At 41.3% G+C, this 20,678-nt stretch overlaps 2 protein-coding genes across 14 annotated transcripts in view; one reads left to right on the top strand and one right to left on the bottom strand.

The window, feature by feature from the left end:
• DOCK7 (dedicator of cytokinesis 7) overlaps positions 1 to 20,678 on the top strand; it is a 110,941-nt gene that overhangs the window by 47,308 nt on the left and 42,955 nt on the right. For all 13 annotated transcript variants that reach the window (XM_081867106.1, XM_081867102.1, XM_081867099.1 and 10 more), the window contains exons 15-20: positions 15,437 to 15,554; positions 16,534 to 16,604; positions 18,387 to 18,525; positions 19,468 to 19,569; positions 19,785 to 19,871; positions 20,043 to 20,274. In XM_081867106.1, the coding sequence (XP_081723232.1) occupies positions 15,437 to 15,554; positions 16,534 to 16,604; positions 18,387 to 18,525; positions 19,468 to 19,569; positions 19,785 to 19,871; positions 20,043 to 20,274 (749 nt within the window). The remainder of the gene's footprint in view (positions 1 to 15,436; positions 15,555 to 16,533; positions 16,605 to 18,386; positions 18,526 to 19,467; positions 19,570 to 19,784; positions 19,872 to 20,042; positions 20,275 to 20,678) is intronic.
• ANGPTL3 (angiopoietin like 3) lies at positions 972 to 13,225 on the bottom strand. The gene is made up of 7 exons (XM_081867253.1): positions 12,662 to 13,225; positions 8,061 to 8,171; positions 7,329 to 7,440; positions 6,568 to 6,681; positions 5,920 to 6,015; positions 2,724 to 2,996; positions 972 to 1,207 (listed from the first exon to the last, which is right to left on the bottom strand). The coding sequence occupies exons 1-7, from the start codon at positions 13,148 to 13,150 to the stop codon at positions 1,023 to 1,025; spliced, it is 1,380 nt and encodes a 459-aa protein (XP_081723379.1). The 5' UTR covers positions 13,151 to 13,225; the 3' UTR covers positions 972 to 1,022.

The following is a 20,678-nucleotide window of genomic DNA, read 5'->3' as shown; positions in this document are numbered from 1 at the left end:
AATGGCAGACATTCTTCTATAGAGAAGAAGCTAAGGGGGTGCACTTTTCTAGGTCACTAGGGTGGAAGCAGCTACTAGGCAAGAATCAAATTTTACACTCCACAGAATGGAGCCGATTTATTTTGTGCCATCCAGTTCAGTGGAATCTCTTATATAGGTAGAGGTGTGTACCAGCTATAGTAGGTCACAAGTGTTGTGTAGTAAAAAGCATGTCTGTTCTTCTTCATACAAACGACTTCAGCTTTCATTCAGAGAGACAGGTCTTGCTCCCCCTAAGCTGTGAACTGCATTGCACCCTGTTTATTTCATTCAATAGAGATCCATGAAAGCTGCTGATTTGAACAGAGAACAGTGACATTTTCCTCTAAAGGGCAAAGCCTTCCCCCATGCCTATGGTGACATTGATATCCATGGTAGTAGGTTATGATCCCCTAAATGTTTCCTGAAAGCAGTAGCTTATTTTCTGCCATCAAAATGAAGTGGCTGAATTCTCTTCTATGGTATACAGGCTGGGCCAGGCTACTAAAACCAGGTGGGCTGGTGAGCTGCTGTCCTGTGCATCATATTTCCTTTCTGCCCCAAGATTTCTCCTTGCCATGCTTCTTCCCTGCAATGTTGGCTTCTCCTGACTCCCTTGTAGTACAAGTTCTGCTGCTGAGAGAAAGGAGCGAAGGTAGGGAAGCTGAAGCCCTACCTGGGGCAAGCTTTTCCCTTCCCTTCTTCCTTCCCATTGGTATGGTAAACATCTTCAGATATAGCTATGCTTAGGAAAGCTAAGGAAAGCTTGCTAGCCGTGGGTTTCTAGAACCAGCAACAATCCTAAAAAACTGGCTGCATTTGTCCGTTTCCATTACTCAGCCCATCGTTTGACCATACTGTGTTTTTGTATATGGTGGCCACAGAAACAAAATATATCATTAAGGTACAATAGAATTCTTTCGCCTGAGTACTGAAAAGTGCCTTCACTTGGCTCTGACAAAGGTATAATGTGCTTTATTAGGTAGACTCCAAAATGGTGATGCTCAGTCAAAATTTTCAAAATCTGTAGAATGTATCATCAGTTTGGTTGATTTGATAAAATAGGGCCTTCCTTTCTGAGGCTTCCAATAGAGCACTCTCTTTTTCCTTTCCAGTTTTCCTCTTGAACTTGATTTGATATATTTTCCATTCAAGTTTGTTTCTTCACATGCCGTATGCCACCAACCACCTGAAGATGAAATTATAAGCACCATTTAATTGATAGCGACAACACTGTAGTACAATCATATGGACTAAGGGTGTGGTTCATAGACCCCCTTTAGGCACCAGAAGTGGCTTCCATGTGTGGAGGAGGATTTCTCACATTTCTTCTCATGCCGTGTTTGATGTCACTTCTCAAAATCCTTGGTAGCATCAACAGTAGCTAGCTGCCTGGTATAAGGAGTTGCTTATCGGGAGGAAGGGAACTTGGAAGAACTGTACCTCTATGAAGCTTGTCGTACCATCCTCCAGATTGGGTCACAAATCCTCAATGTCCACCACCCCTCTCTCTAGGAACATAGGAAGCTGCCCTATGCTGAGTTGTCTACATTGGCATTGCCTCTCCAGCGTTTCAGTAGGAGATATTCTCAGCTCTACCTGGAAATGCCAGGGATTGAACCTGGTATCTTCTGCATACAATGGCCCCTGCCCCCACCTCCCTTTTTTAAAAAAGAAGTCATTCTATTTTAACTTACTTACCCAGTGTCAGATTTTTAACCCCCCACAGCACTCCTATCTATCTCAAACACTTATATTCTCTGTAAAACTGACACTCAGAAGTGAACTTTATACAGTTTCATAGTTATCTACATTTATTAGAGGAAGTAAAATAAATAGGATTGAACTGCAAATGAATTAAAATAACTTACTGATTCATGCTGCAAATTTGAATTTTCCACATTGGAGGGGGCAGAAAAGGGTATTTCAGAATAACATTTTTGCCCGGTTTATGGAGAAAGTGCATAGAATACCAGCACTTCTTGGGGATTTACTTAGAGGTGCTCTACAGGAAATCATGTCACCAGTTTGTTATTCCTGTGTGCTACGTGCTCCCTTTTTAGATCTTTGCCAGATCACTTCACTTTTTAGTTCTATTTCTGTTTCCTAAAGTTCTGCCTGATGTTCAGTTAGGGACTAGAAATATATGGGAGAGAAACTCTAGAGCAAGGATGGGGCAACCTGTGCTACTGCAGATGTTGTTGGTCTCCAACACCCAGCAGCCCCAGCCAGCATGGCCATTAGAGAGGATGGGAGTTACACCAACATCTGGAGGGCCACACCTTATCCATCCTTGCTCTAGAGGGTGATTCACATGTTCAGAGATTGATGAGATGTAGCCTTCCAAGATAGTACAGAATGCATGTGGAAAATTACACAACTGGATACTCCTCCATATTAAATAGACATTTATAAAATACCATATTGGGGCAAAAAAGTTATAGTGTCTATGACATGCTAGCTTTCCGAGTGCAGATAAGTTTGTTTCTAAACATGATTGATCACTTAGATGTGCAGTCCCTCACCCAACATACCCAGTTGTTCTTCAGAATTTGCTTCTGGTTCCTAATGCTTCATTTTTCAGAACAGGGAATATATAAGTTTTGTAGACAAAGTTTCAGCTATATCTTCCACAATGTATTCCCCTCCCCCCCCCCCCGATTTATGAGAAAAACTAAAGCAGCAGCTTGTACAAAAAAGACTACCTGAATTGTTTTCTGGACAGTTGACTTTTCTTTCAGTGTTGCTGTTGTGATCTTTTGTAGAGAACTTCACTTCTTTCTGTTCAGGCAGAACATTAGGGATATTCCCAGTAATCCTGGAGAGAAGAGCAGTGTAGTCTGTTTCTGAACCTCCCATTGTGAATGTGTATTCAATATAACGTTGGTTAGCTCTTGAGTCTTCCAGCTCAATACGCAGGATGTGGTCACCTTGGTTTACAATGGAATAGATCTTTTGTAGGCCCAGCCAAAATTCTCCTGAAAATACAAGTTGCACAGACTGAACTATTAGGGTAGGCTGATGGCAAGACATAAGCAAGTTAAAGTTACTAATTCGGTTAATTAAGCAGACAACCTGAGTCTTGGGAACCCTTGAACTTTTCAGATAATCTCTCTTGGAGATATCTCTTTTTTGTTTACAACTTTTAGATTATGCACTAATGATCAATTAAAACAGGAAACTAAAACTAAATATGAACGGAATGGAACTTTGCAGCTTGCCAGAGTCGGCCAGGGATAATGCAAGGCATACTTAACAAAAGTGTGTGAATGAATCTCTCTGATAAGTGAAGCAAGTGGCATATATAAAATTTAATTGCAGTGGAAATGGAGTGTCAGCCATGAGAAAGGAATGCACTCTTAATAGGCATTTAGGTAGTGTCATTTACCACAGCACATTTAAATTGAACATTCTAAGTGAATTACATGGAGTGCAAAACTAAGCATGTTTTCTTAGAAGTAAGTGCACATTGGATTCTACTTTTAAAAAATAGTTGTATTTTCTTCTACCTTTTTTCCAGAATAACTACATTAAGGCATTTTTTCACTAAAGTTGGGCCAATGGAGTCATTCCAAGTTGGCAAAGGTAAATGAGAGGACATTTGAGCAAGAAATAGCGGAAAAGATAAAATGTACCTTTTTAAAACAAACATGTGATTTTGCATTTATGTTTCAGATTTCACCACCAGGCAAACTTTATACAATGTAATGATGAAATTTCAGTTTCAACTTTGATTTTGCTGCTGTGGGAAAGTATTATCAACTTTCTCCCCAAGTCAGCGTTTCTTAAAGCTCTGATTTCAAAAGTATTGAAATCTTCACCTTATGAACTCTTTTTTTTTAAAAGGAAGATTCACTCTTGAACCACAGCTTGGCTTCCTGTGTCATGTGAACCAGGTGCTTGAACTTTATATAGGAGGCATAAGTATTTTTTAATGAAGACCATTATTGTAAAAACAAAAAATGCAAAATATCATATTGAGAACAATATTGTTGTGGGGACTTTCATACACCATAGACAATCCAATCTCATGTCATAAATAGAGCTACCATAGTTTCCAATTAATATAAGAAGGACTGAAAATACCCGTAACAAGCTATGGGAATGCCAAAACAATTTGTAGCTATTAGGAGGAAATGAAATTGCACAGAGATTGTTTGTGTCTTCAATGCAAATTATATAACACAGGTCCCAGCTGGGAGGAAATGGGGAGATGGCACTTAACTTTTTGAGCTAATCTACATGTGCAGTTTTTCCTTAAGAAGACCTTGTGATCGTTCAGACATTTTTGCAGTGTCGCACATGCTAAATTTATTTGGATTTCCCCTACCTCTCTTTGGAACAAACTGTCCATGAGTTCAAGTGAACTGCAAACCATCAAACTCATGGTGGGCCACATTTTGTGGAAATATTTTCTATGTAATGAATTTTAAGGCAGGGGTGGGAAACCCCTGATCCTCCAGATGTTGCTGGATGATGTCTGGGACTGATGGGAGTTGGAATCCAGTAACATTTGGTCGGAATCCAATAGCACTCTGGTTTAAGAAGAGAGTCTTTGATGTTAGACATGTCTGCTTTACATATCAAATAACAGCTAGAAAACCCCACAATTTACTGATAACAGCATTTCCTTAGCATCTCTAACATCCTGAGTTCAGTCCTCAGGAGTTTTTAGTTACAAGGATCTTGGATGGCAATAGTAGAAAATGGCTCTTTGCCTGAGATCTTGGAGAGCCATTGCTGGATGGGCCAGTGATTTGACTCTGTATTATTCAACTTCATGTAAGTAATAGAAGAATAGATGTTTTGACACATCCCTAGATGCTAGGGGTGGAATTGAAGACCATGCTGTTACAACTGTTCTGTAAGCGCAAACGTATCTGCATTCCAGGCAGAATCTCCCCTCTCCTCTGCTTGCACACTGTTCTGGGACTTCTCCTGCCCCCCCCCAGGAGATTGAGGAGTAGGAGGCCCATTGCACCATGAGTTCTTTCACTGGCTTCCACTAGTGCACCAGATTAGGCTCCAGGTGTATAAAATTGACTTTGCAGTCTTGAAATTATGGTTTTGCAAGTAATGATAATGAAGCCAATTAAACTACTTATGGTCCAAAATATTTCAGGACTTCACTATGTGATTTCAGGATAATTGCTAATATATGTTGCTCCCTGTCCTGGTGGCCAAACAGGGTTGCCACTTCAATTCTTGCCCTCCTTTAGCACCTCTGTAGAAGCAGCTTGGAACATACCTTTAGCAAAGTGTGCTGGATGATGTGTCTGTTAGCCTGCACCTTGGTGTCCCAAGTGGATGATTAACCAGTGCAAATAAGGGTGGTTTCTTTCTGCCTGGTCCTCTGATGGGATGATTGGCTGGTTAAGTTTAGAAACCAGGATTTTGTTTCAGCGGAAACCCATTGAGCTTATGTTGACCCAGTGCTATTCATCGTGTGATATGCATGAAAACTGCCTGTTGTATCAGTCACTACATGGCAACTTTTTACTGTATATTATGAAGTTTAATTCTAATATGCTGTAAGGGTTCTTGAGTATTTTCTGGCCTCATTTGGTCCAATATTTTCCGCAGAAAACATTGAGATATAGAAATATCTTTTCATCTGCATTGCTATGTTTACAGATCTTTAGTACTTTAATACAGTATTTTAGACACCTAAAAAGTGCCTCCTTCTCCTTCACTGTGCACCAATTCATACCAAAACAATGGGGGTGAAGAAAGCTAACCTGTTTAAAACACGTCCAAAATAGCAAATGTGAATCATCCTTTATTCTCCCAATAGGTATTTTTCACTTACTTTAATGTGTTGATGTTTGCATAAACCACAGTCAACTACTATTTTAGCACATAAAAATACTTATTTAGGGAAATGTAAGAGAATGTATTTACCATCCAGGTTGCCGAATCCATTCATATAGTTCTCCCAGGTTTGGTTGAAATCTAGTGATCCATCAGATCTGTTTTGAATAACTGTCCATGCACTTTCTGTGTATGAAAAAAGATAAATAAACTATAAATACTACCTGCTTTATTGGCCCCCCCCTCTAGTTTTGGACTGCAGCAGACATAGGCCCAGTTCATATTGTGTCCCCCATGAATGCTTTTTAATGCAGTTAAATATAGAAAAAAAACAGGTGTGCACATGCACGCACACACAATATTTGTAAAGTATTCATTGAATTTACTCCCATGGGAATTTTCATGCATGGGTGTGAAAGTTGTCCATGCCATTTGTCCACTGCTGGAAGAGCTTTAGTTGTGATGATTGTTTAGTCGTGGCATCCTCATCTGACCCAGTTGGAACATAAATAACTGATCCTACTGACTACACCATTTTTTTATTTGGTAATCCTAGTTAACTATTGACCAACTATAGTTAAACTGATACTGAGCTAGATGGGCCAATAGTCTGACTCAATATAAGGTAACTTCCTATGTTTCACTAATGGAACACTTAACACCATTCAGGGCAGAAAATGAAGTCCATAATGATTTTTAGCAGGAGAATTAGATGGTCCCTGGTGTAGCTGGACTTACCTGCTTTGATTTCACAGTAGACATTAAAAGCCTCAGATCCTCTGGGCTTAATAGAATAAATGCCACTAGATCTTTCACCTCTGCTGTATATCCACATGCAATCAGTAGCATTTCCTAAGAACAGCAAGATTTTAAAAGTTACAAATGCATGACTAAAGTTGTTCGGGGTGAGTTTAAGGCACACTGAAATGCACTCAGTATTGTGGCAGGGACTTGGGTGATGATATTGTATTAAAGAATGCTGTGAATCATTCCTTTGATTGTTACTATTTTTAATATGTCACATTATCCCATCCAGTTGGTGAGCGCTGACAAAATGGTAAACAAAATGGCTGCAAGAAGGCAGTATTGGCATGCTTGGGGAAAACTTGTGGCTTGCAGAAATAAGCTTTTAAAAATAAAACAAACCTAAATGGACAAATGCCATCAAAGCAGCCAAATGAGCATGTTCGTTAACAACAGAATGAACAGCGACAGTTGAAAAAATAATTGAGTGGGGAGGAGAAAGAGTAGAATGTCCTACTTGTAGGAAATGGATGACTGGAAGCTTGAATAGGAGCTTTCCTTTTTCGGAGGGAGGATACACTGCAACATGTTGTGGAAGGCCACACTTGTTTTTCCAACAACAGTAATAAAGAGAATTTAACAGTGTGGCATTCAAAGATGTATACCCATAGAAAAATGTATACTAGAACAGTGTTCACAGATGACAGTGTACACAAGGATTACTTGTTTCCTTCTTCTTCCACAGGGGCAGTTACCTTTGTAATCTTGAACTTTAGCTGTTGTATTAAGTTTAGTTTGCCTTGTTTCATTTTCTTCTCTCGAGGGGAATAAAGTCTGTGTGTTGTCTTGAAAACCAGGGCTGCTTAGCTGGGGGGCAGAGAATTATTATTATTATTATTATTATTAGTCTGTTTTTTGTTAATAAAGTTCATCATTCATCTACTGATATTTTGGAGCTCAGGTATATTGAGATAACAAAATGGGGAGAAGTGGTTTACTGATGGTAGAGACCTCTTATCTTTACAAGAGAATTCCTGAGAATGAAGCATTCCCCCTCCCCAGTACCTTTCTACAGTCATGTGTGGGGCATGCCCAATTTCTTTTACCACAAGAGTGGTAAAGATCGTTAGCTGAAGGAGGTGTTTTTGGAATTTTTCAAGTTGAAATACAACAAGGAAATGTTATTTTTCCATTCCAATCCTGGAGCTACATTGGGAATACACAGCGAAGACACATAGTGTCCACAAATTATCTTAGAGCATGATGGAAATGTATTGAAATTATTAAATCATCGTGTAAGATGAGTTATTCCCTGTCCACTTTGCTATTTATTCAGTAGTTTGCACTTTTTCCATTAGTTCTTTATTTCTCCCAATTTCTGCACTCTTTACCTCTTTCTCAGTTCCCAGCTGTCTCAAAAATCACCTAATGTCCCTGAAAAGACTGCCCTCATTTGGAGGAGGCCATTGGTAAAGCAGCAATGTTACCTTCTCTTCCAGGTCTTCTATTTGTTCTTGTTGTTTGCCAATTTGAACATGCTGCGCTTGAACTCTTTTGAGAAGGGATCTGAGGTGGTTGTCCTGCTGCTCGACAAAGTTCTGCATGGAGAGCATAAACAGTGGCTTGGTTTCAAAGGACCATGAAGCAGAAGGAGAACACTTAATAGTGCAGGTCCATGAACTCTTGATCAAGCTCTGGCTGATGTATTTCAATGTGGAGTCAGTGTTTTACAGCATGAGAAATATGCAGAGAACAGACGATCCAGGCCAGGAATAGGGAATTTGTGGCCTTCCAGATTTTGGTGGACTACAACTTGCATCAGCCATGCTGGCTGTGGCTAGGGGATGTTGGAGTTTATTTCATAAAATGTATATACTGCTTTATTGTAGAAAAACCCCTCAAAGCGGTTGGTGAGTAAGTTCACCAACATCTGAAGGGTTGCAGGTTTTCCACCCCTGATTTGGATTTGTAGTATATGTGCTCTAAAGGTAAAGGTACCCCTGACCGTTAGGTCCATCGCAGACGACTCTGGGGTTGCGCTCTCATCTCGCTCTGTAGGCCTAGGGAGCTGGCGTTTGTTCGCAGACAGCTTCCGGGTCATGTGGCCAGCATGACTAAGCCGCTTCTGGCGAACCAGAGCAGCACACGGAAACGCCGTTTACCTTCCGGCTGGAGCAGTACCTATTTATCTACTTGCACTTGACGTGCTTTCGAAGTGCTAGGGGGCAGGAGCTGGGACCGAGCAATGGGAGCTCACCCTGTCGCGGGGATTCGAACCGCTCACCTTTTGCTCGGCAAGCCCTAGGCTCTGTGGTTTAGACCACAGTATCACCCACGTCCCATATGTGCTCTAGTAGGCTACAAGAAGAGATTTTGTGTAAAATATTACTGATAGAAGAGCTTCTTTGGATTTAGGGTCCTTGCAGGAGGCTTTCTGCTAGGAGAAGGGCACCTCTCAGTGCAAGCCAATTTCACCAAAGGCTGTTGTCTTACCATGCTAAACAGAAGTAGAAGGTATATCCTCAATCTTATTTGGAGGGATGGTTTTGTATAGTCAAATCATGCAACAATCCTGTTTTGCTTCATAATCTATGGATCCTGTACTCTGCCCTAAAAAAGCAATGGATTAAGAGCTGGTTTCTTGGAACTGAAGCAAAGCTGCTGTCTGGTGACTGGGACTTGCTTTTATTATCTGTTTTGGCATCCAACCCCATCTCACCCCCTAAAAAAGCAGTCATTTAGCTGGAAAGGACCTTTGGATATCCAAAGGGAAGTTTAAGGAATTCAGTCTTTGAGAATCCCAGTGCAAATACACCTGATGCACCCTTCTCGTACTGGTGTGTACACCACTGCTGGCCATCATGGAGAAACTCTTAATTCATTCCTAGCCTTTGAGTCCTGATTGTCTTCTATTTCCTTTCCCCTGGCTGGCTGGCTGAATTCATAAGCCACTTCCTTCTACTTCAGCAACAAATCATACAAACCTGACCATCTTGTACAAAGTAACTCGGTGAACTGTCATCAGAGAGGCCCTGCTCCATCTGCTCTTAGTAGTTTTGCCATATCTTGGAGACATCCTGCCCAAAAAATGTATGCTTTGTGCTTGTGCTTTTATTGTTTGGGCAGCAGCTGAACACCATTTCATTTTTCTAGGCTTTTTGCTTAGATTATTTCATGATCTTTTGCCGCTTTGATGATGTTGCTTTTGGCACTTGGTTGATACATTATCAATTGCAGCTAAGTTACTCGTTGTGTTGATTGTGGAATTATTATTTTTAAAGCAGCAGTCTGTTTTAAATTTTGTAAGGACAAGCTGTGAAAAGTACAAATATTTTAAAATAAATGAGCCTTTCCTATGTCATAGTCTTATGTTATGAAAGGGAAGCGGTTCCAGCCACCCAGGGTACTCTGATTATCCTCCTTTATGGACTGTTCAGAAAAAAAATTCTAGGTGCAAAAGCATATGGCTTACATGTTTAGAACACTGACCATCCCTGGCTTTTGTTAAAATAATTCATCTCGTTGTGGTTGCTTTTTGGTAAAGCACAGAGCATACGTGAGCCATTGTTTAGTTCTCTAGATATTCCGTGGATTAAATTAGGAACAAATTTACAGTAAAGAACCAGTTGTTACTTTCTTGATAACTACGTTCATTTCATTCCTCAGAATGCAGTGATGTGGCTTTCCTGGAAATGTTTGAAGTAGAAAACATTCCTGTGCATAAACAAGGGTAGTTTGCACTGGAAAATGTTTGCACTGTAAAGCCCAGCCAGATGGGTGGGGTATAAATAATAAAATGATTATCATCATAGCAGGGGTATCCAACATGGTGCCTGCAGATATTGTTGGTCTCCTAACTGCCATCAGCCCCAGCAAGCATAGCCAGTAGTCAAGGTGATGTCTAGCAACATCTGGAGAGTACTGCTCTAAGGCATCAGAACATTTTCCTATACTGTACTGTACAAATTGTACCTGAACACAAATTGACCTGATTTTGCAAAGTTTTTTGCAGATAAAATCACTCATATTCGGAAGGAGCTAGACACCACCGTGGGAGCAGGGCTGGGGCGGGAGAGTGCTAGAGCTCTGTCTGGTCAAGTTGCATGGAATCTATTTCAATCCATTACCCCCGAGGATGTGGACAGGCTGCTTGGACGCGTGAAACCAACCACCTGTCTCCTGGATCCTTGCCCATCCTGGCTAATAAAAGCAAGCCGGGAAGGGCTGGGCGATGGGCTCTGCGGGGTGGTGAATGCTTCTCTCTGTGAGGGAGCATTCCCAGATCCGCTGAAAGAGGCGGTCATCAAACCGCTTCTTAAAAAACCATCTTTAGACCCGGCCAGTATGGCCAACTATCGCCCAGTCTCAAATCTTCCATTCTTGGGCAAGGTGATTGAGCGCGTGGTTGCTGAACAACTCCAGGCACGCCTGGAGGATGCGGACCATTTGGATCCCTTCCAATCGGGATTCAGGCCTCATCATGGGACTGAAACTGCCTTGGTCGCGCTGGTTGATGATCTCCGGCGAGCTAGGGACAAAGGTGAGAGCTGTTTCCTAGTTCTGCTGGATCTCTCAGCGGCCTTTGATACAATCGACCATAACATCCTTCTGGACCGTCTAGAGGGGCTGGGAGCTGGGGGCACTGTTATACAGTGGTTTCGCTCCTTCCTCCTGGGCCGTGTTCAGAAAGTGGTGGTGGGGGATGAGTGTTCAGACCCCTGGGCCCTCACTTGTGGGTGCCTCAGGGTTCCGTCCTCTCCCCCATGCTTTTTAACATCTATATGAAGCCGCTGGGAGAGATCATCAGGGGGTTTGGACTGGGTGTCCATCAATATGCAGATGATACCCAGCTCTACCTCTCTTTCAAATCAGAACCAGTGAAGGCGGTGAAGGTCCTGTGTGAGTGCCTGGAGGCGGTTGGAGGATGGATGGCGGCTAATGGATTGAGGTTGAATCCTGACAAGACAGAAGTACTGTTTTGGGGGGACAGGGGGCGGGCTGGTGTGGAGGACTCCCTGGTCCTGAATGGGGTAACTGTGCCCCTGAAGGACCAGGTGCGCAGCCTGGGAGTCATTTTGGACTCACAGCTGTCCATGGAGGCGCAGGTCAATTCTGTATCCAGGGCAGCTGTCTACCAACTCCACCTGGTACGCAGGCTGAGACCCTACCTGCCCGCGGACTGTCTCGCCAGAGTGGTGCATGCTCTAGTTATCTCCCGCTTGGACTACTGCAATGCGCTCTACGTGGGGCTACCTTTGAAGGTGACTCGGAAACTACAACTAATCCAGAATGCGGCAGCTAGACTGGTGACTGGGGGCAGCCGCCGAGACCACATAACACCGGTCTTGAAAGACCTACATTGGCTCCCAGTACGTTTCCGAGCACAATTCAAAGTGCTGGTGTTGACCTTTAAAGCCCTAAACGGCCTCGGCCCAATATACCTGAAGGAGCGTCTCCACCCCCATCGTTCTGCCCGGACGCTGAGGTCCAGCGCCGAGGGCCTTCTGGCGGTTCCCTCATTACGAGAAGCAAAGCTACAGGGAACCAGGCAGAGGGCCTTCTCGGTAGTGGCACCCGCCTTGTGGAACGTCCTCCCATCAGATGTCAAAGCGATAAATAACTACCTGACATTCAGAAGACATCTTAAGGCAGCCCTGTTCAGGGAAGTTTTTAATCTGTGATATTTTAATGTATTTCTGGTTTTTATGGAAGCCGCCCAGAGTGGCTGGGGAAACCCAGCCAGATGGGCGGGGTACAAATAATAAATTATTATTATTATTATTATTATTATTATTATTATTATTATTATTATTATTATTTGCAAAGGAAGTTTTGGCTATTCCTTCCCCAAAGAGTGATCTAATTTAGCGTCTTAATTTTTTAAAACGTTTTAGCATCTTAATTTTACTTATCGCTGGAAACAAAGTGAAACTGTATGAAACAGCTGCTAGATAAAGTATATTTTACATCACTGATATTAGTGCAACAAGGTCATAATTGACTTTGGAGCTTGGGATTCCATCAGTAGTCTGGAAACCATTTCAGGTAACTTTGGCAATATTAAATCTATTCCATACCTGCTACTTACTTTAAGTGATGCAATTTCGTCAGGCTCCTGATTTTCAGTCTGGGTCTGAAACAATTTGGTTATTTTTTCTTCCAGCTTCCCTACTTTATCCTGAAGTTGAATCTTCTCCCGTGAAAGTATTTCTATCTTGGAATTCAGCTCCACAGAGATGTTCCTTATCTCTTCGTTATTGACTTGCAACATGGAAGTAGTGTTTTTTAGCTGTTCCTCGTCTTCTTTTATCTCATTGGCTTGTTTCGAGATCTCATTAAAAGATTGGTCGAAAAGGTGAAGTTTCTGAAAGATGTCATCCATCTGGCCTTTGGTCTTGATGGCAAAGTCTTTAAGGCCACGCCCAAGCTGGAGCAGCCCGTTGGCTAGTAATTGCACATCATGTAACATAGCAAACCTTGGCTCAGGAGATTCTGGTACAAAGGAAAACTCATCTCCATCTAGTCTAGTTGCAGCAACTAGAGAAATTACGAAGAGTAATACTAGTATTATTTTCATTTTCTTTCTGCTTATGATAGCCTTTGGAAAAGAAAAGCTTTTCCAAGCTGCTGTTAGCCTTTCTATGTGATAGTCCTTGCAACTTAGTTTGCCTATAAATATGTGCTGCTCAGACCTGAAAAGTCAAGTTGAGGTAGTTGATCATTAAACTTAAATGAGTGTAACCTGTGTCCTCGTTAGGCTTTTTGGACATCGAAACAGACAAACCAACCTGACTAGCCATTTATGACAGGGACTTTTTTTTGATCAGCTGTGAGGAGAGATCAGCTGGAGGCAGTACTTAAGTGGTGAGGCTTCTAGTCAGTGACTACCTAGCCCTCCTATAAAATTTGACCAGTTGCTCAAGGACCTTGCTGAGACAACTTGCATGTTTTGGCCTCAGCTATAGGAGTACTGTACCTCCACTTTGATCTCCTTCAACGATGCATAGCCTTGTTTTGCCCTGGCTGCCTGGGGAGCCTGGAACTACTGATCTCTCCTTGCTTGGGCCATCATTCCTTCTTGGTGGTTGGCATCCGTGTGGATCATAATAAAGGCTGAAAAGGGAGAGTATATGCAAATTAGGAAGGGGGCCACCATGTTATCCAAACAGAAATGATTTCCTCCATACTTTAGGACACCATTGAACCCCAAAGGGGATATAAAGCTGTAAGGGATTTATAAGACTCTGAAAAATTCATGTGTAGGAGTACACTATAAGAAGGTCATACCTATGACAAAATATACCATGCGCTGGCAGAATGCTATATGAAGAGTGTAGGGTTTTAAAGAGATAATTCACTGCAGAGACAAGGAAAGAGACATAGCCTGGAAGGGAGAAAGAAGATCACTTCCAGGATCGTCACGAGAAAGTATGATGGCATTTGTCCTATTGGATGCAAGTTGTGGGGTTTTAACTCTTCATTTCTTTTCCTCTTGCAACACTGTCAACCCCGGGCCAGGATTCTGTTTGCTGAGCTTTTTAAAGCAAATAGATGCATGTTGAACAGAAGGAGAAACTTTTAACCTTCTAACCAAAACAGTTTCGCTTTGGATAGAAAGGTTCCTCACCTGTACTTAAGAGAAAATATCACCAAAGAAGAGTGCAAAGGGCATAAGTCCTTTTTTTTTTTAATGGCCAGTACCAATATGAGTCCCCAGAAGAACACTGTTCTTAATATAGGGATCACACAGCTTGGCTTCGCAAATACATTTAAATCCCTCTCTTAAGCTACTAATAACACTTAATGAAAGTTTTATGAGAAAAGAACATTTTAAAGTAAATTTTCATATCCATTTTTATTTGAAAAAGCACGTTGAGGAGCAAATGTATTCATGCCAGAATGAGGTAATTTAGGAGAGCCACAAAAAAGGAGGAAAAAGAAGTATTTCAGCAGCCGCCTGCAGAAATAATAAAGAGAACATTGATTAAGCCAGAGGACCAATGGGGATGAAATTCCGGCGCTTAATTCAGCATGAAGGTCTTCCTTTGAAACAGAAAGAATGCCCTATCTGCTCACTTCAGCTTGCTGCAGTGTATGGAATGCAGAAAGATAATGTGGCTCTGTAGTCCACCATTCTGTGTAGCACAAGAAAAATGCAAAATCTATTGGGTTTGATTCGAAGGTATGTCTGCTACTGACAACAGAAGGTTCCTTCCTCTGACAGAGGGAGATTCTGTCTGTTTGGAGAATATGAGCCATTGGAAGCAACCCATTGAGAATGGAGCGTCGTGGTGAGTCAGGGAAGTTGTGGCTCAGTGGAATATGGAATATGGCAAGCGTAGGCAAACTCGGCCCTCCAGATGTTTTGGGACTACAACTCCCAACATCCCTGACCACTGGTCCTGTTAGCTAGGGATGATGGAAGTTGTAGTCCCAAAATATCTGGAGGGCAAAGTTTGTCTATGCCTTGAATATAGTATATGCCAAACCATTGGTGGAGGATCTGTAGCAAGTGACCCAGTGATGTTTTGTTTTTGGGAGTTTGTGAAAAGCCAAATGGTAAAACGTAGATGCGTCATGTCAAAATGGGCAAAGATATATTGAGAAATAATGCATTCTGACTCTCGTTTTCCTTTGCTGTTTGCAGGCTACTTCTCTTACATGATTTCTCTTTGCATTTTTTATGTTTCAGAAGTGTAAGAAAGCAGGCAGAAAAGATGCAATAATGTGCATCGTTGGCCTCACACAACACACTGCTACATTGCTCCAGTAGTTTATAACTGATGCCCAAGACACTTTGGTATATCTTCATTATTGTATGATGCAGTATTCATTATGTAATATTCATTTATTTTTTTTACAGAAACCTTCTGTATGTCTATCCTCAAAGCCTTAACTTTGCCAACCGTCAAGGATCTGCTCGGAACATCACTGTAAAAGTCCAATTTATGTTTGGAGAGGATCCAAGTAACGCAATGCCGGTATGGGGTGTGTGTGTGTGTGTGTGTGTGTGTTTGCTTTTGACTTTGGTGCCTCAATTGTTTTTCATGTGTTGGGTGTGTGCTACATGTGGTGTTCTGTGGATCTAGCCTGAGCAGTCTGCTTTGGACTCAGTGTTGCTTCCTATCCTTTCTGCAAGCCCAACAGAAATATAGCACAGTTCATATTAAATTTAAATATTTATGACATGTTATTTTATGACATGTTGTTTCCTCTAATTTATTTACTAATTGAATAAATTTATACCCCACTTTTTTAGAAGTCTTCACTACAGAGTGGCTTCCACAGCATCTAAGATTGTTTTACACACATTAGAATATACAAATAAAATATAAGAATTGGAGAAACATATGCTCCATGCATTTCAAATGAGAAAAGCAGCATTAAAATCCAAGGACCCACAGCACAAAATCCTCAAGACAATGTTACCCACTAACAGCTGGTGAGGAAAGAGCTGTCTTCAAAGGTCTTTTATACATTGTAAAGGACCCTCAACTGGACAGTCTCACAATTGAGTGGCCATTGCTGAGAAAACTCCTTTATGGATAGCCACAATCATGAGCCCCTACGCAAGCCTAATCTAACCTTTCAAACTTCATGGTGCATTTGGGCTTGTGCTTATGTAGTTCTTGCCATTTCTTTTCTACAATGCTCATACAACCAACATTGCTTAATGTGCAGCAGAGAAATGGAATCGCCTCTCTCATGAAATTGTAGCAACCAGCATTCCAGCCAAATCACCTCCTGCCCGATTTCCATTTGTAATCATTGTTTAAACTGATGTGCATCATAATTACCGGTATATAAAATGTAATTTTACCAGTAGAGGTTCTGGTGTTCATTTTGCCTTGGCAAAATTGACCGACATTTCACTGATGTTGGTAAAGGCTCTTGGCTCTTAGCCTAACTTCTAGAACTCAAAAGCAATGTTAAATTGTCTTGTTTTATTTCCTTTTGCAGGTAATATTTGGAAAATCCAGCTGTGCTGAATTTTCAAAAGAAGCATATACAGCTGTTGTGTATCATAACAGGTAAAATGCAAAAGACGTCACATGACACTATGTGCATAATGCAATTAAAATTGGAAGACAGTAGTGGTTATAACAGTGTACCAGTGCATGGTGCTTTTGATTATAAGTATAAAGCAAAACAGTGACAAAGGCCTTGATGATTCTGCAGTCCTCTTGGTCCGTGGACAATGTAATGTGGGATACATACATATAGTCGACCCGTACCGTATGGAGATGCCATTTTTTGATAATGGTTTTATCACTATGTGTATTGATCCTTTGATTGGCAGCTGATGCAAAGCATGGCATTTAGACTTCTTTAAGAATCCTATGGGGAGCATGGCATGTCAAGTACATGAACACTGCATCAGCCTTTATGTAGGATTTTTTTCTCAGGTGCTCTCTGTTTCATGAAACCAACCACCACCATGGCACTAATGCTTTCACTGTGTTGTTTGTAAGCATACGCTATGTCTAAATACAGAAAAACTACCCATTATGATGGTGTATATATATAAACTTTTAAAATATGAGTATTGTACTATCATGCACAATATATTTTGGATGAAGAATCTGACATTGAAATTTACGCTTTGGAATGCCAAATTCAAAAAGTCCTGGCAACAGATAACCTTGCAATATGGTCTGTCTTGCAAAAGGCACTGAGCTTGCTTGTTTGTTTATTTATTGAATCAGATATTCAGTACATCTAAAAATTAAATCCTGCAATTGGTAGACATTCCATTCATAAATGGAACTTGACCCAATACTCAGTTTATTTGGGTTTAAAGTTTATTTAGTTTGTGAGGAATATTTTTTTCTTGTAATTATGTCCAGAATTTTTGTCTTCCTCTTCAAGCTATTAATAGTGGAATATATTGGATGGAGCCCAATGAAGGGTAAAAGTGGTTTAGGACTGAGGCCAAAGTGCCCAAATCCTATTAAGGTTTAAAGTGTCCAAATCTCATTTATATGTTATTTGGCTTTTTCAGGGATTTGTCATTCTTTTGACTTTTAAATCACATGCAGCTTGATCCTGGTGGCATGCCAAGTATTCTAGCAAAACACTTAGAAAAAGGGTCAATAAATTTTGGCTGGTTTAGGTAGCCAGGGCTTGAGCAGCCAGCAGAAATTGGAGGCTCCCAGGACCCTGTCCCTCCCCACTGGGAGCAGGGGAGGGCTTCAAAGGTGCTCATCTGCACAATGAGAGACTGGCCTGGCTCCAATAAGAGTTTGGGTTCATCTATTTTGCACTGCATTTCTGAACATTTACACTGTCTCCAAAGTGGTGTTCATCACATACAAGGTCAGCTCTCTTCCTTGAGCTCGTAGCTGATGCTGTTGGGGAGCAGGGCAAGGAATTTTCCAGAGTGCTGTGATATGTTTTGAAGGTGCTCAAAGCACTTCTGATCTTCGCTGAGTCATGAGTACATTTATCTTACTGTAAAGTACCGTAGTGGTTTACCGTTTCTCAGGCTTGTCTCCCTGTCTGTAACTTGCTAAGAGAGAACAAACAGGCCATTAAATATTTAAAGAATATCATCCCTGTATCATTAAACCAAGATTTGATCATGCAAATTTGCCTCTTATCTTAGAAATGCTAAATTCACCTGAAGGTCTTATAGAATTTGGTTTTCTGGAATTAGGGAACTAAGTGGGAATTATAAATTATTTTTTTCTTTATGCTTCTCACATCAGAAGATTCTATTTAAATGCAGAAGAGCAGCAGGCAGTTAAGCATGGGTGTATTCTAGGCTTCAAAAGCTTTATACTTACAGATGATTTTTTTTTTTATCTCAACAGATCTCCTGATTTTCACGAAGAAATCAAGATTAAACTCCCTGCTACTTTAACTGACCACCACCACCTGCTTTTCACTTTTTATCATGTCAGTTGCCAACAAAAACAAAATACTCCTCTGGAGACGCCTGTTGGATACACGGTAAAAGCGCACAGAGAAACAAACCATTTATCCCACAAATCCTCTCTCTCCCTTTTACTCCCCACTCCTTTCATTTTTCATCTGGGAGCAGGAAGGGAGGAGGAGAGCCACAGAATTTTTTTTTAATTTTGTTTGGTTCAGGTTATTTCTGTATTCCAGTAATTTCTGACTCTTTGATGTCACTGAGAGCTCAATGTTGTGTGACTAGGTTGAAAGTGACCACCCACTGTGGTACTCAGAATTGGGAACAAGAACAGAGACAAGCTGGCGGTGGACAGAAAGATATATTCTTATAATACAATTTGGGTTTATTCTGAGTTTTGTTCTATAAAAATGAACCTTTGTGTTCCCACTTTAGTTTGAAGTGTTCCTTTCATGCTTTCCATTTTTCAGTCTTACATTTCCTTCTACCTTTTCCTTTTAGAGCAGCGGCAGGGAATCTGTTTCAAACCAATGGCCACATTACCTCATGGACAACCTTCTGGGGGGTGCATGCATGGGGCAGGTGGGGCCAGGGCCAAATGTTTCTGGAGCAACAGATGTTCTTTCCTTTGTCCAGTAGACTCCATACCAGCCCAGCAAAAATCAGAGCACCACACAGGCATTACCACCATTCAGAGACTAATACGAGCAAGGCAAAGGCACTTAAGAAGGATGCAGGGCAGGGCCAGTGAGGGGCACTGCCTGGGGAAAGGGGGCATGGCCTGGGGGGAACCTGGAGGCCTCTGGGATTGTGGCCTGCAACCCTGTTTTGGAGTAAGAATTGGAGCATATACCACTCAACACAAAGTCCATGCACTCTTGAACCCAAATCATTGTGATTCTGATAGTTTGTTTTTCTTGTCCTGTACCTTCAGATAAGTTTTATTATTATTACATTGGATGAATTGGACATACCCTGTGTACAAATGAGATATTTTGCCTTCTTCCCCCCGTTAACAGTGGATACCAATGCTTCAGAATGGACGTTTGAAAACCGGTCAGTTCCTTCTCCCTGTTTCGCTAGAGAAACCACCTCAGGCATACTCTGTGCTCTCTCCAGAGGTCAGTAGTTCCTTGCGCTAATGACAATTTAACCAGTAGGCATCTGAAATATTCTGACTCCTTACTTAGACAGCAAGCTTTAAAAGATGTTCATATCTTCCATGTCTAATATTGAATGGAGTGCCTGCTTTTGCTAGACCTATCTGTAATTGATATTTCTGCTTTGTAATCAGACTCCTGAATGCTTTTATTATTTGCTTCCTCCCCACCCTCAGGTGCCGCTGCCTGGAATGAAGTGGGTAGATAACCATAAGGGAGTTTTTAATGTAGAAATAGTTGCTGTGTCATCTATTCATACACAGGTATGTATTCATAGCAGTCCCTACATGAGAAAGGCTTGAATCCAATCTAGATATAATTTCTCCTATCTCTCTCACTTACAGAGAAATGTATTTTTTGTTTAGACAAAGGATATAATTCGCTTTTGAAGTAACATGACTTAGTATATTTTGTTGGGACTTTTGTCTATACAGGACCCTTACCTTGACAAGTTCTTTGCCCTTGTTCATGCCCTGGATGAACACATGTTCCCTGTGCGGATAGGCGACATGAGAATTATGGAAAACAACTTGGAGAATGAACTGAAGAGCAGCATTTTGGCACTGAATTCCTCTCAGCTGGAGCCTGTGGTGCGATTTCTCCATCTCTTGCTTGACAAACTGATCCTCTTGGTTGTACGACCTCCTATCATTGCTGGCCAAATAGGTATTTTATTTATGCTTGGGTTTTTAAAAAACATGATAGACCTTGGAGCGAACACTCCCTGCTGCATTAATTCATTCACACTTTAAACTGCCATAATCACATGTAGCCCTTTTGTTCTTCGTGGACATGTTCAAGGATGCTTTCATTGTTCACCTGTAACATTTGGGGGCCATCATTGATTGGAAGTCTCGATGAATGGAATTAGGAGATGTTTGGAGTTCACCATGTGTGTGTTTCTGTGTTACTCTCAATAGAATACGCCAGAGCTGGCTTGACGTTCAGTGCCTTTTCCTTTGTACTGTAGTGCGGATAATTGAAATTACTATGAAGTCATCCCAGGGACAACAGTGTATTATATTTGGCCAGTTATGATACATGTAACATTTCCCCATCCATCTCAATAC

The sequence above is a fragment of the Podarcis erhardii genome, assembly GCF_964252035.2.
Source record: "Podarcis erhardii genome assembly, chromosome: 6".
NCBI classification, from domain to species: domain Eukaryota; kingdom Metazoa; phylum Chordata; class Lepidosauria; order Squamata; family Lacertidae; genus Podarcis; species Podarcis erhardii.
Note: the sequence above shows the minus strand (reverse complement) of the source record. Positions and strands in the feature narration are given on the sequence as shown.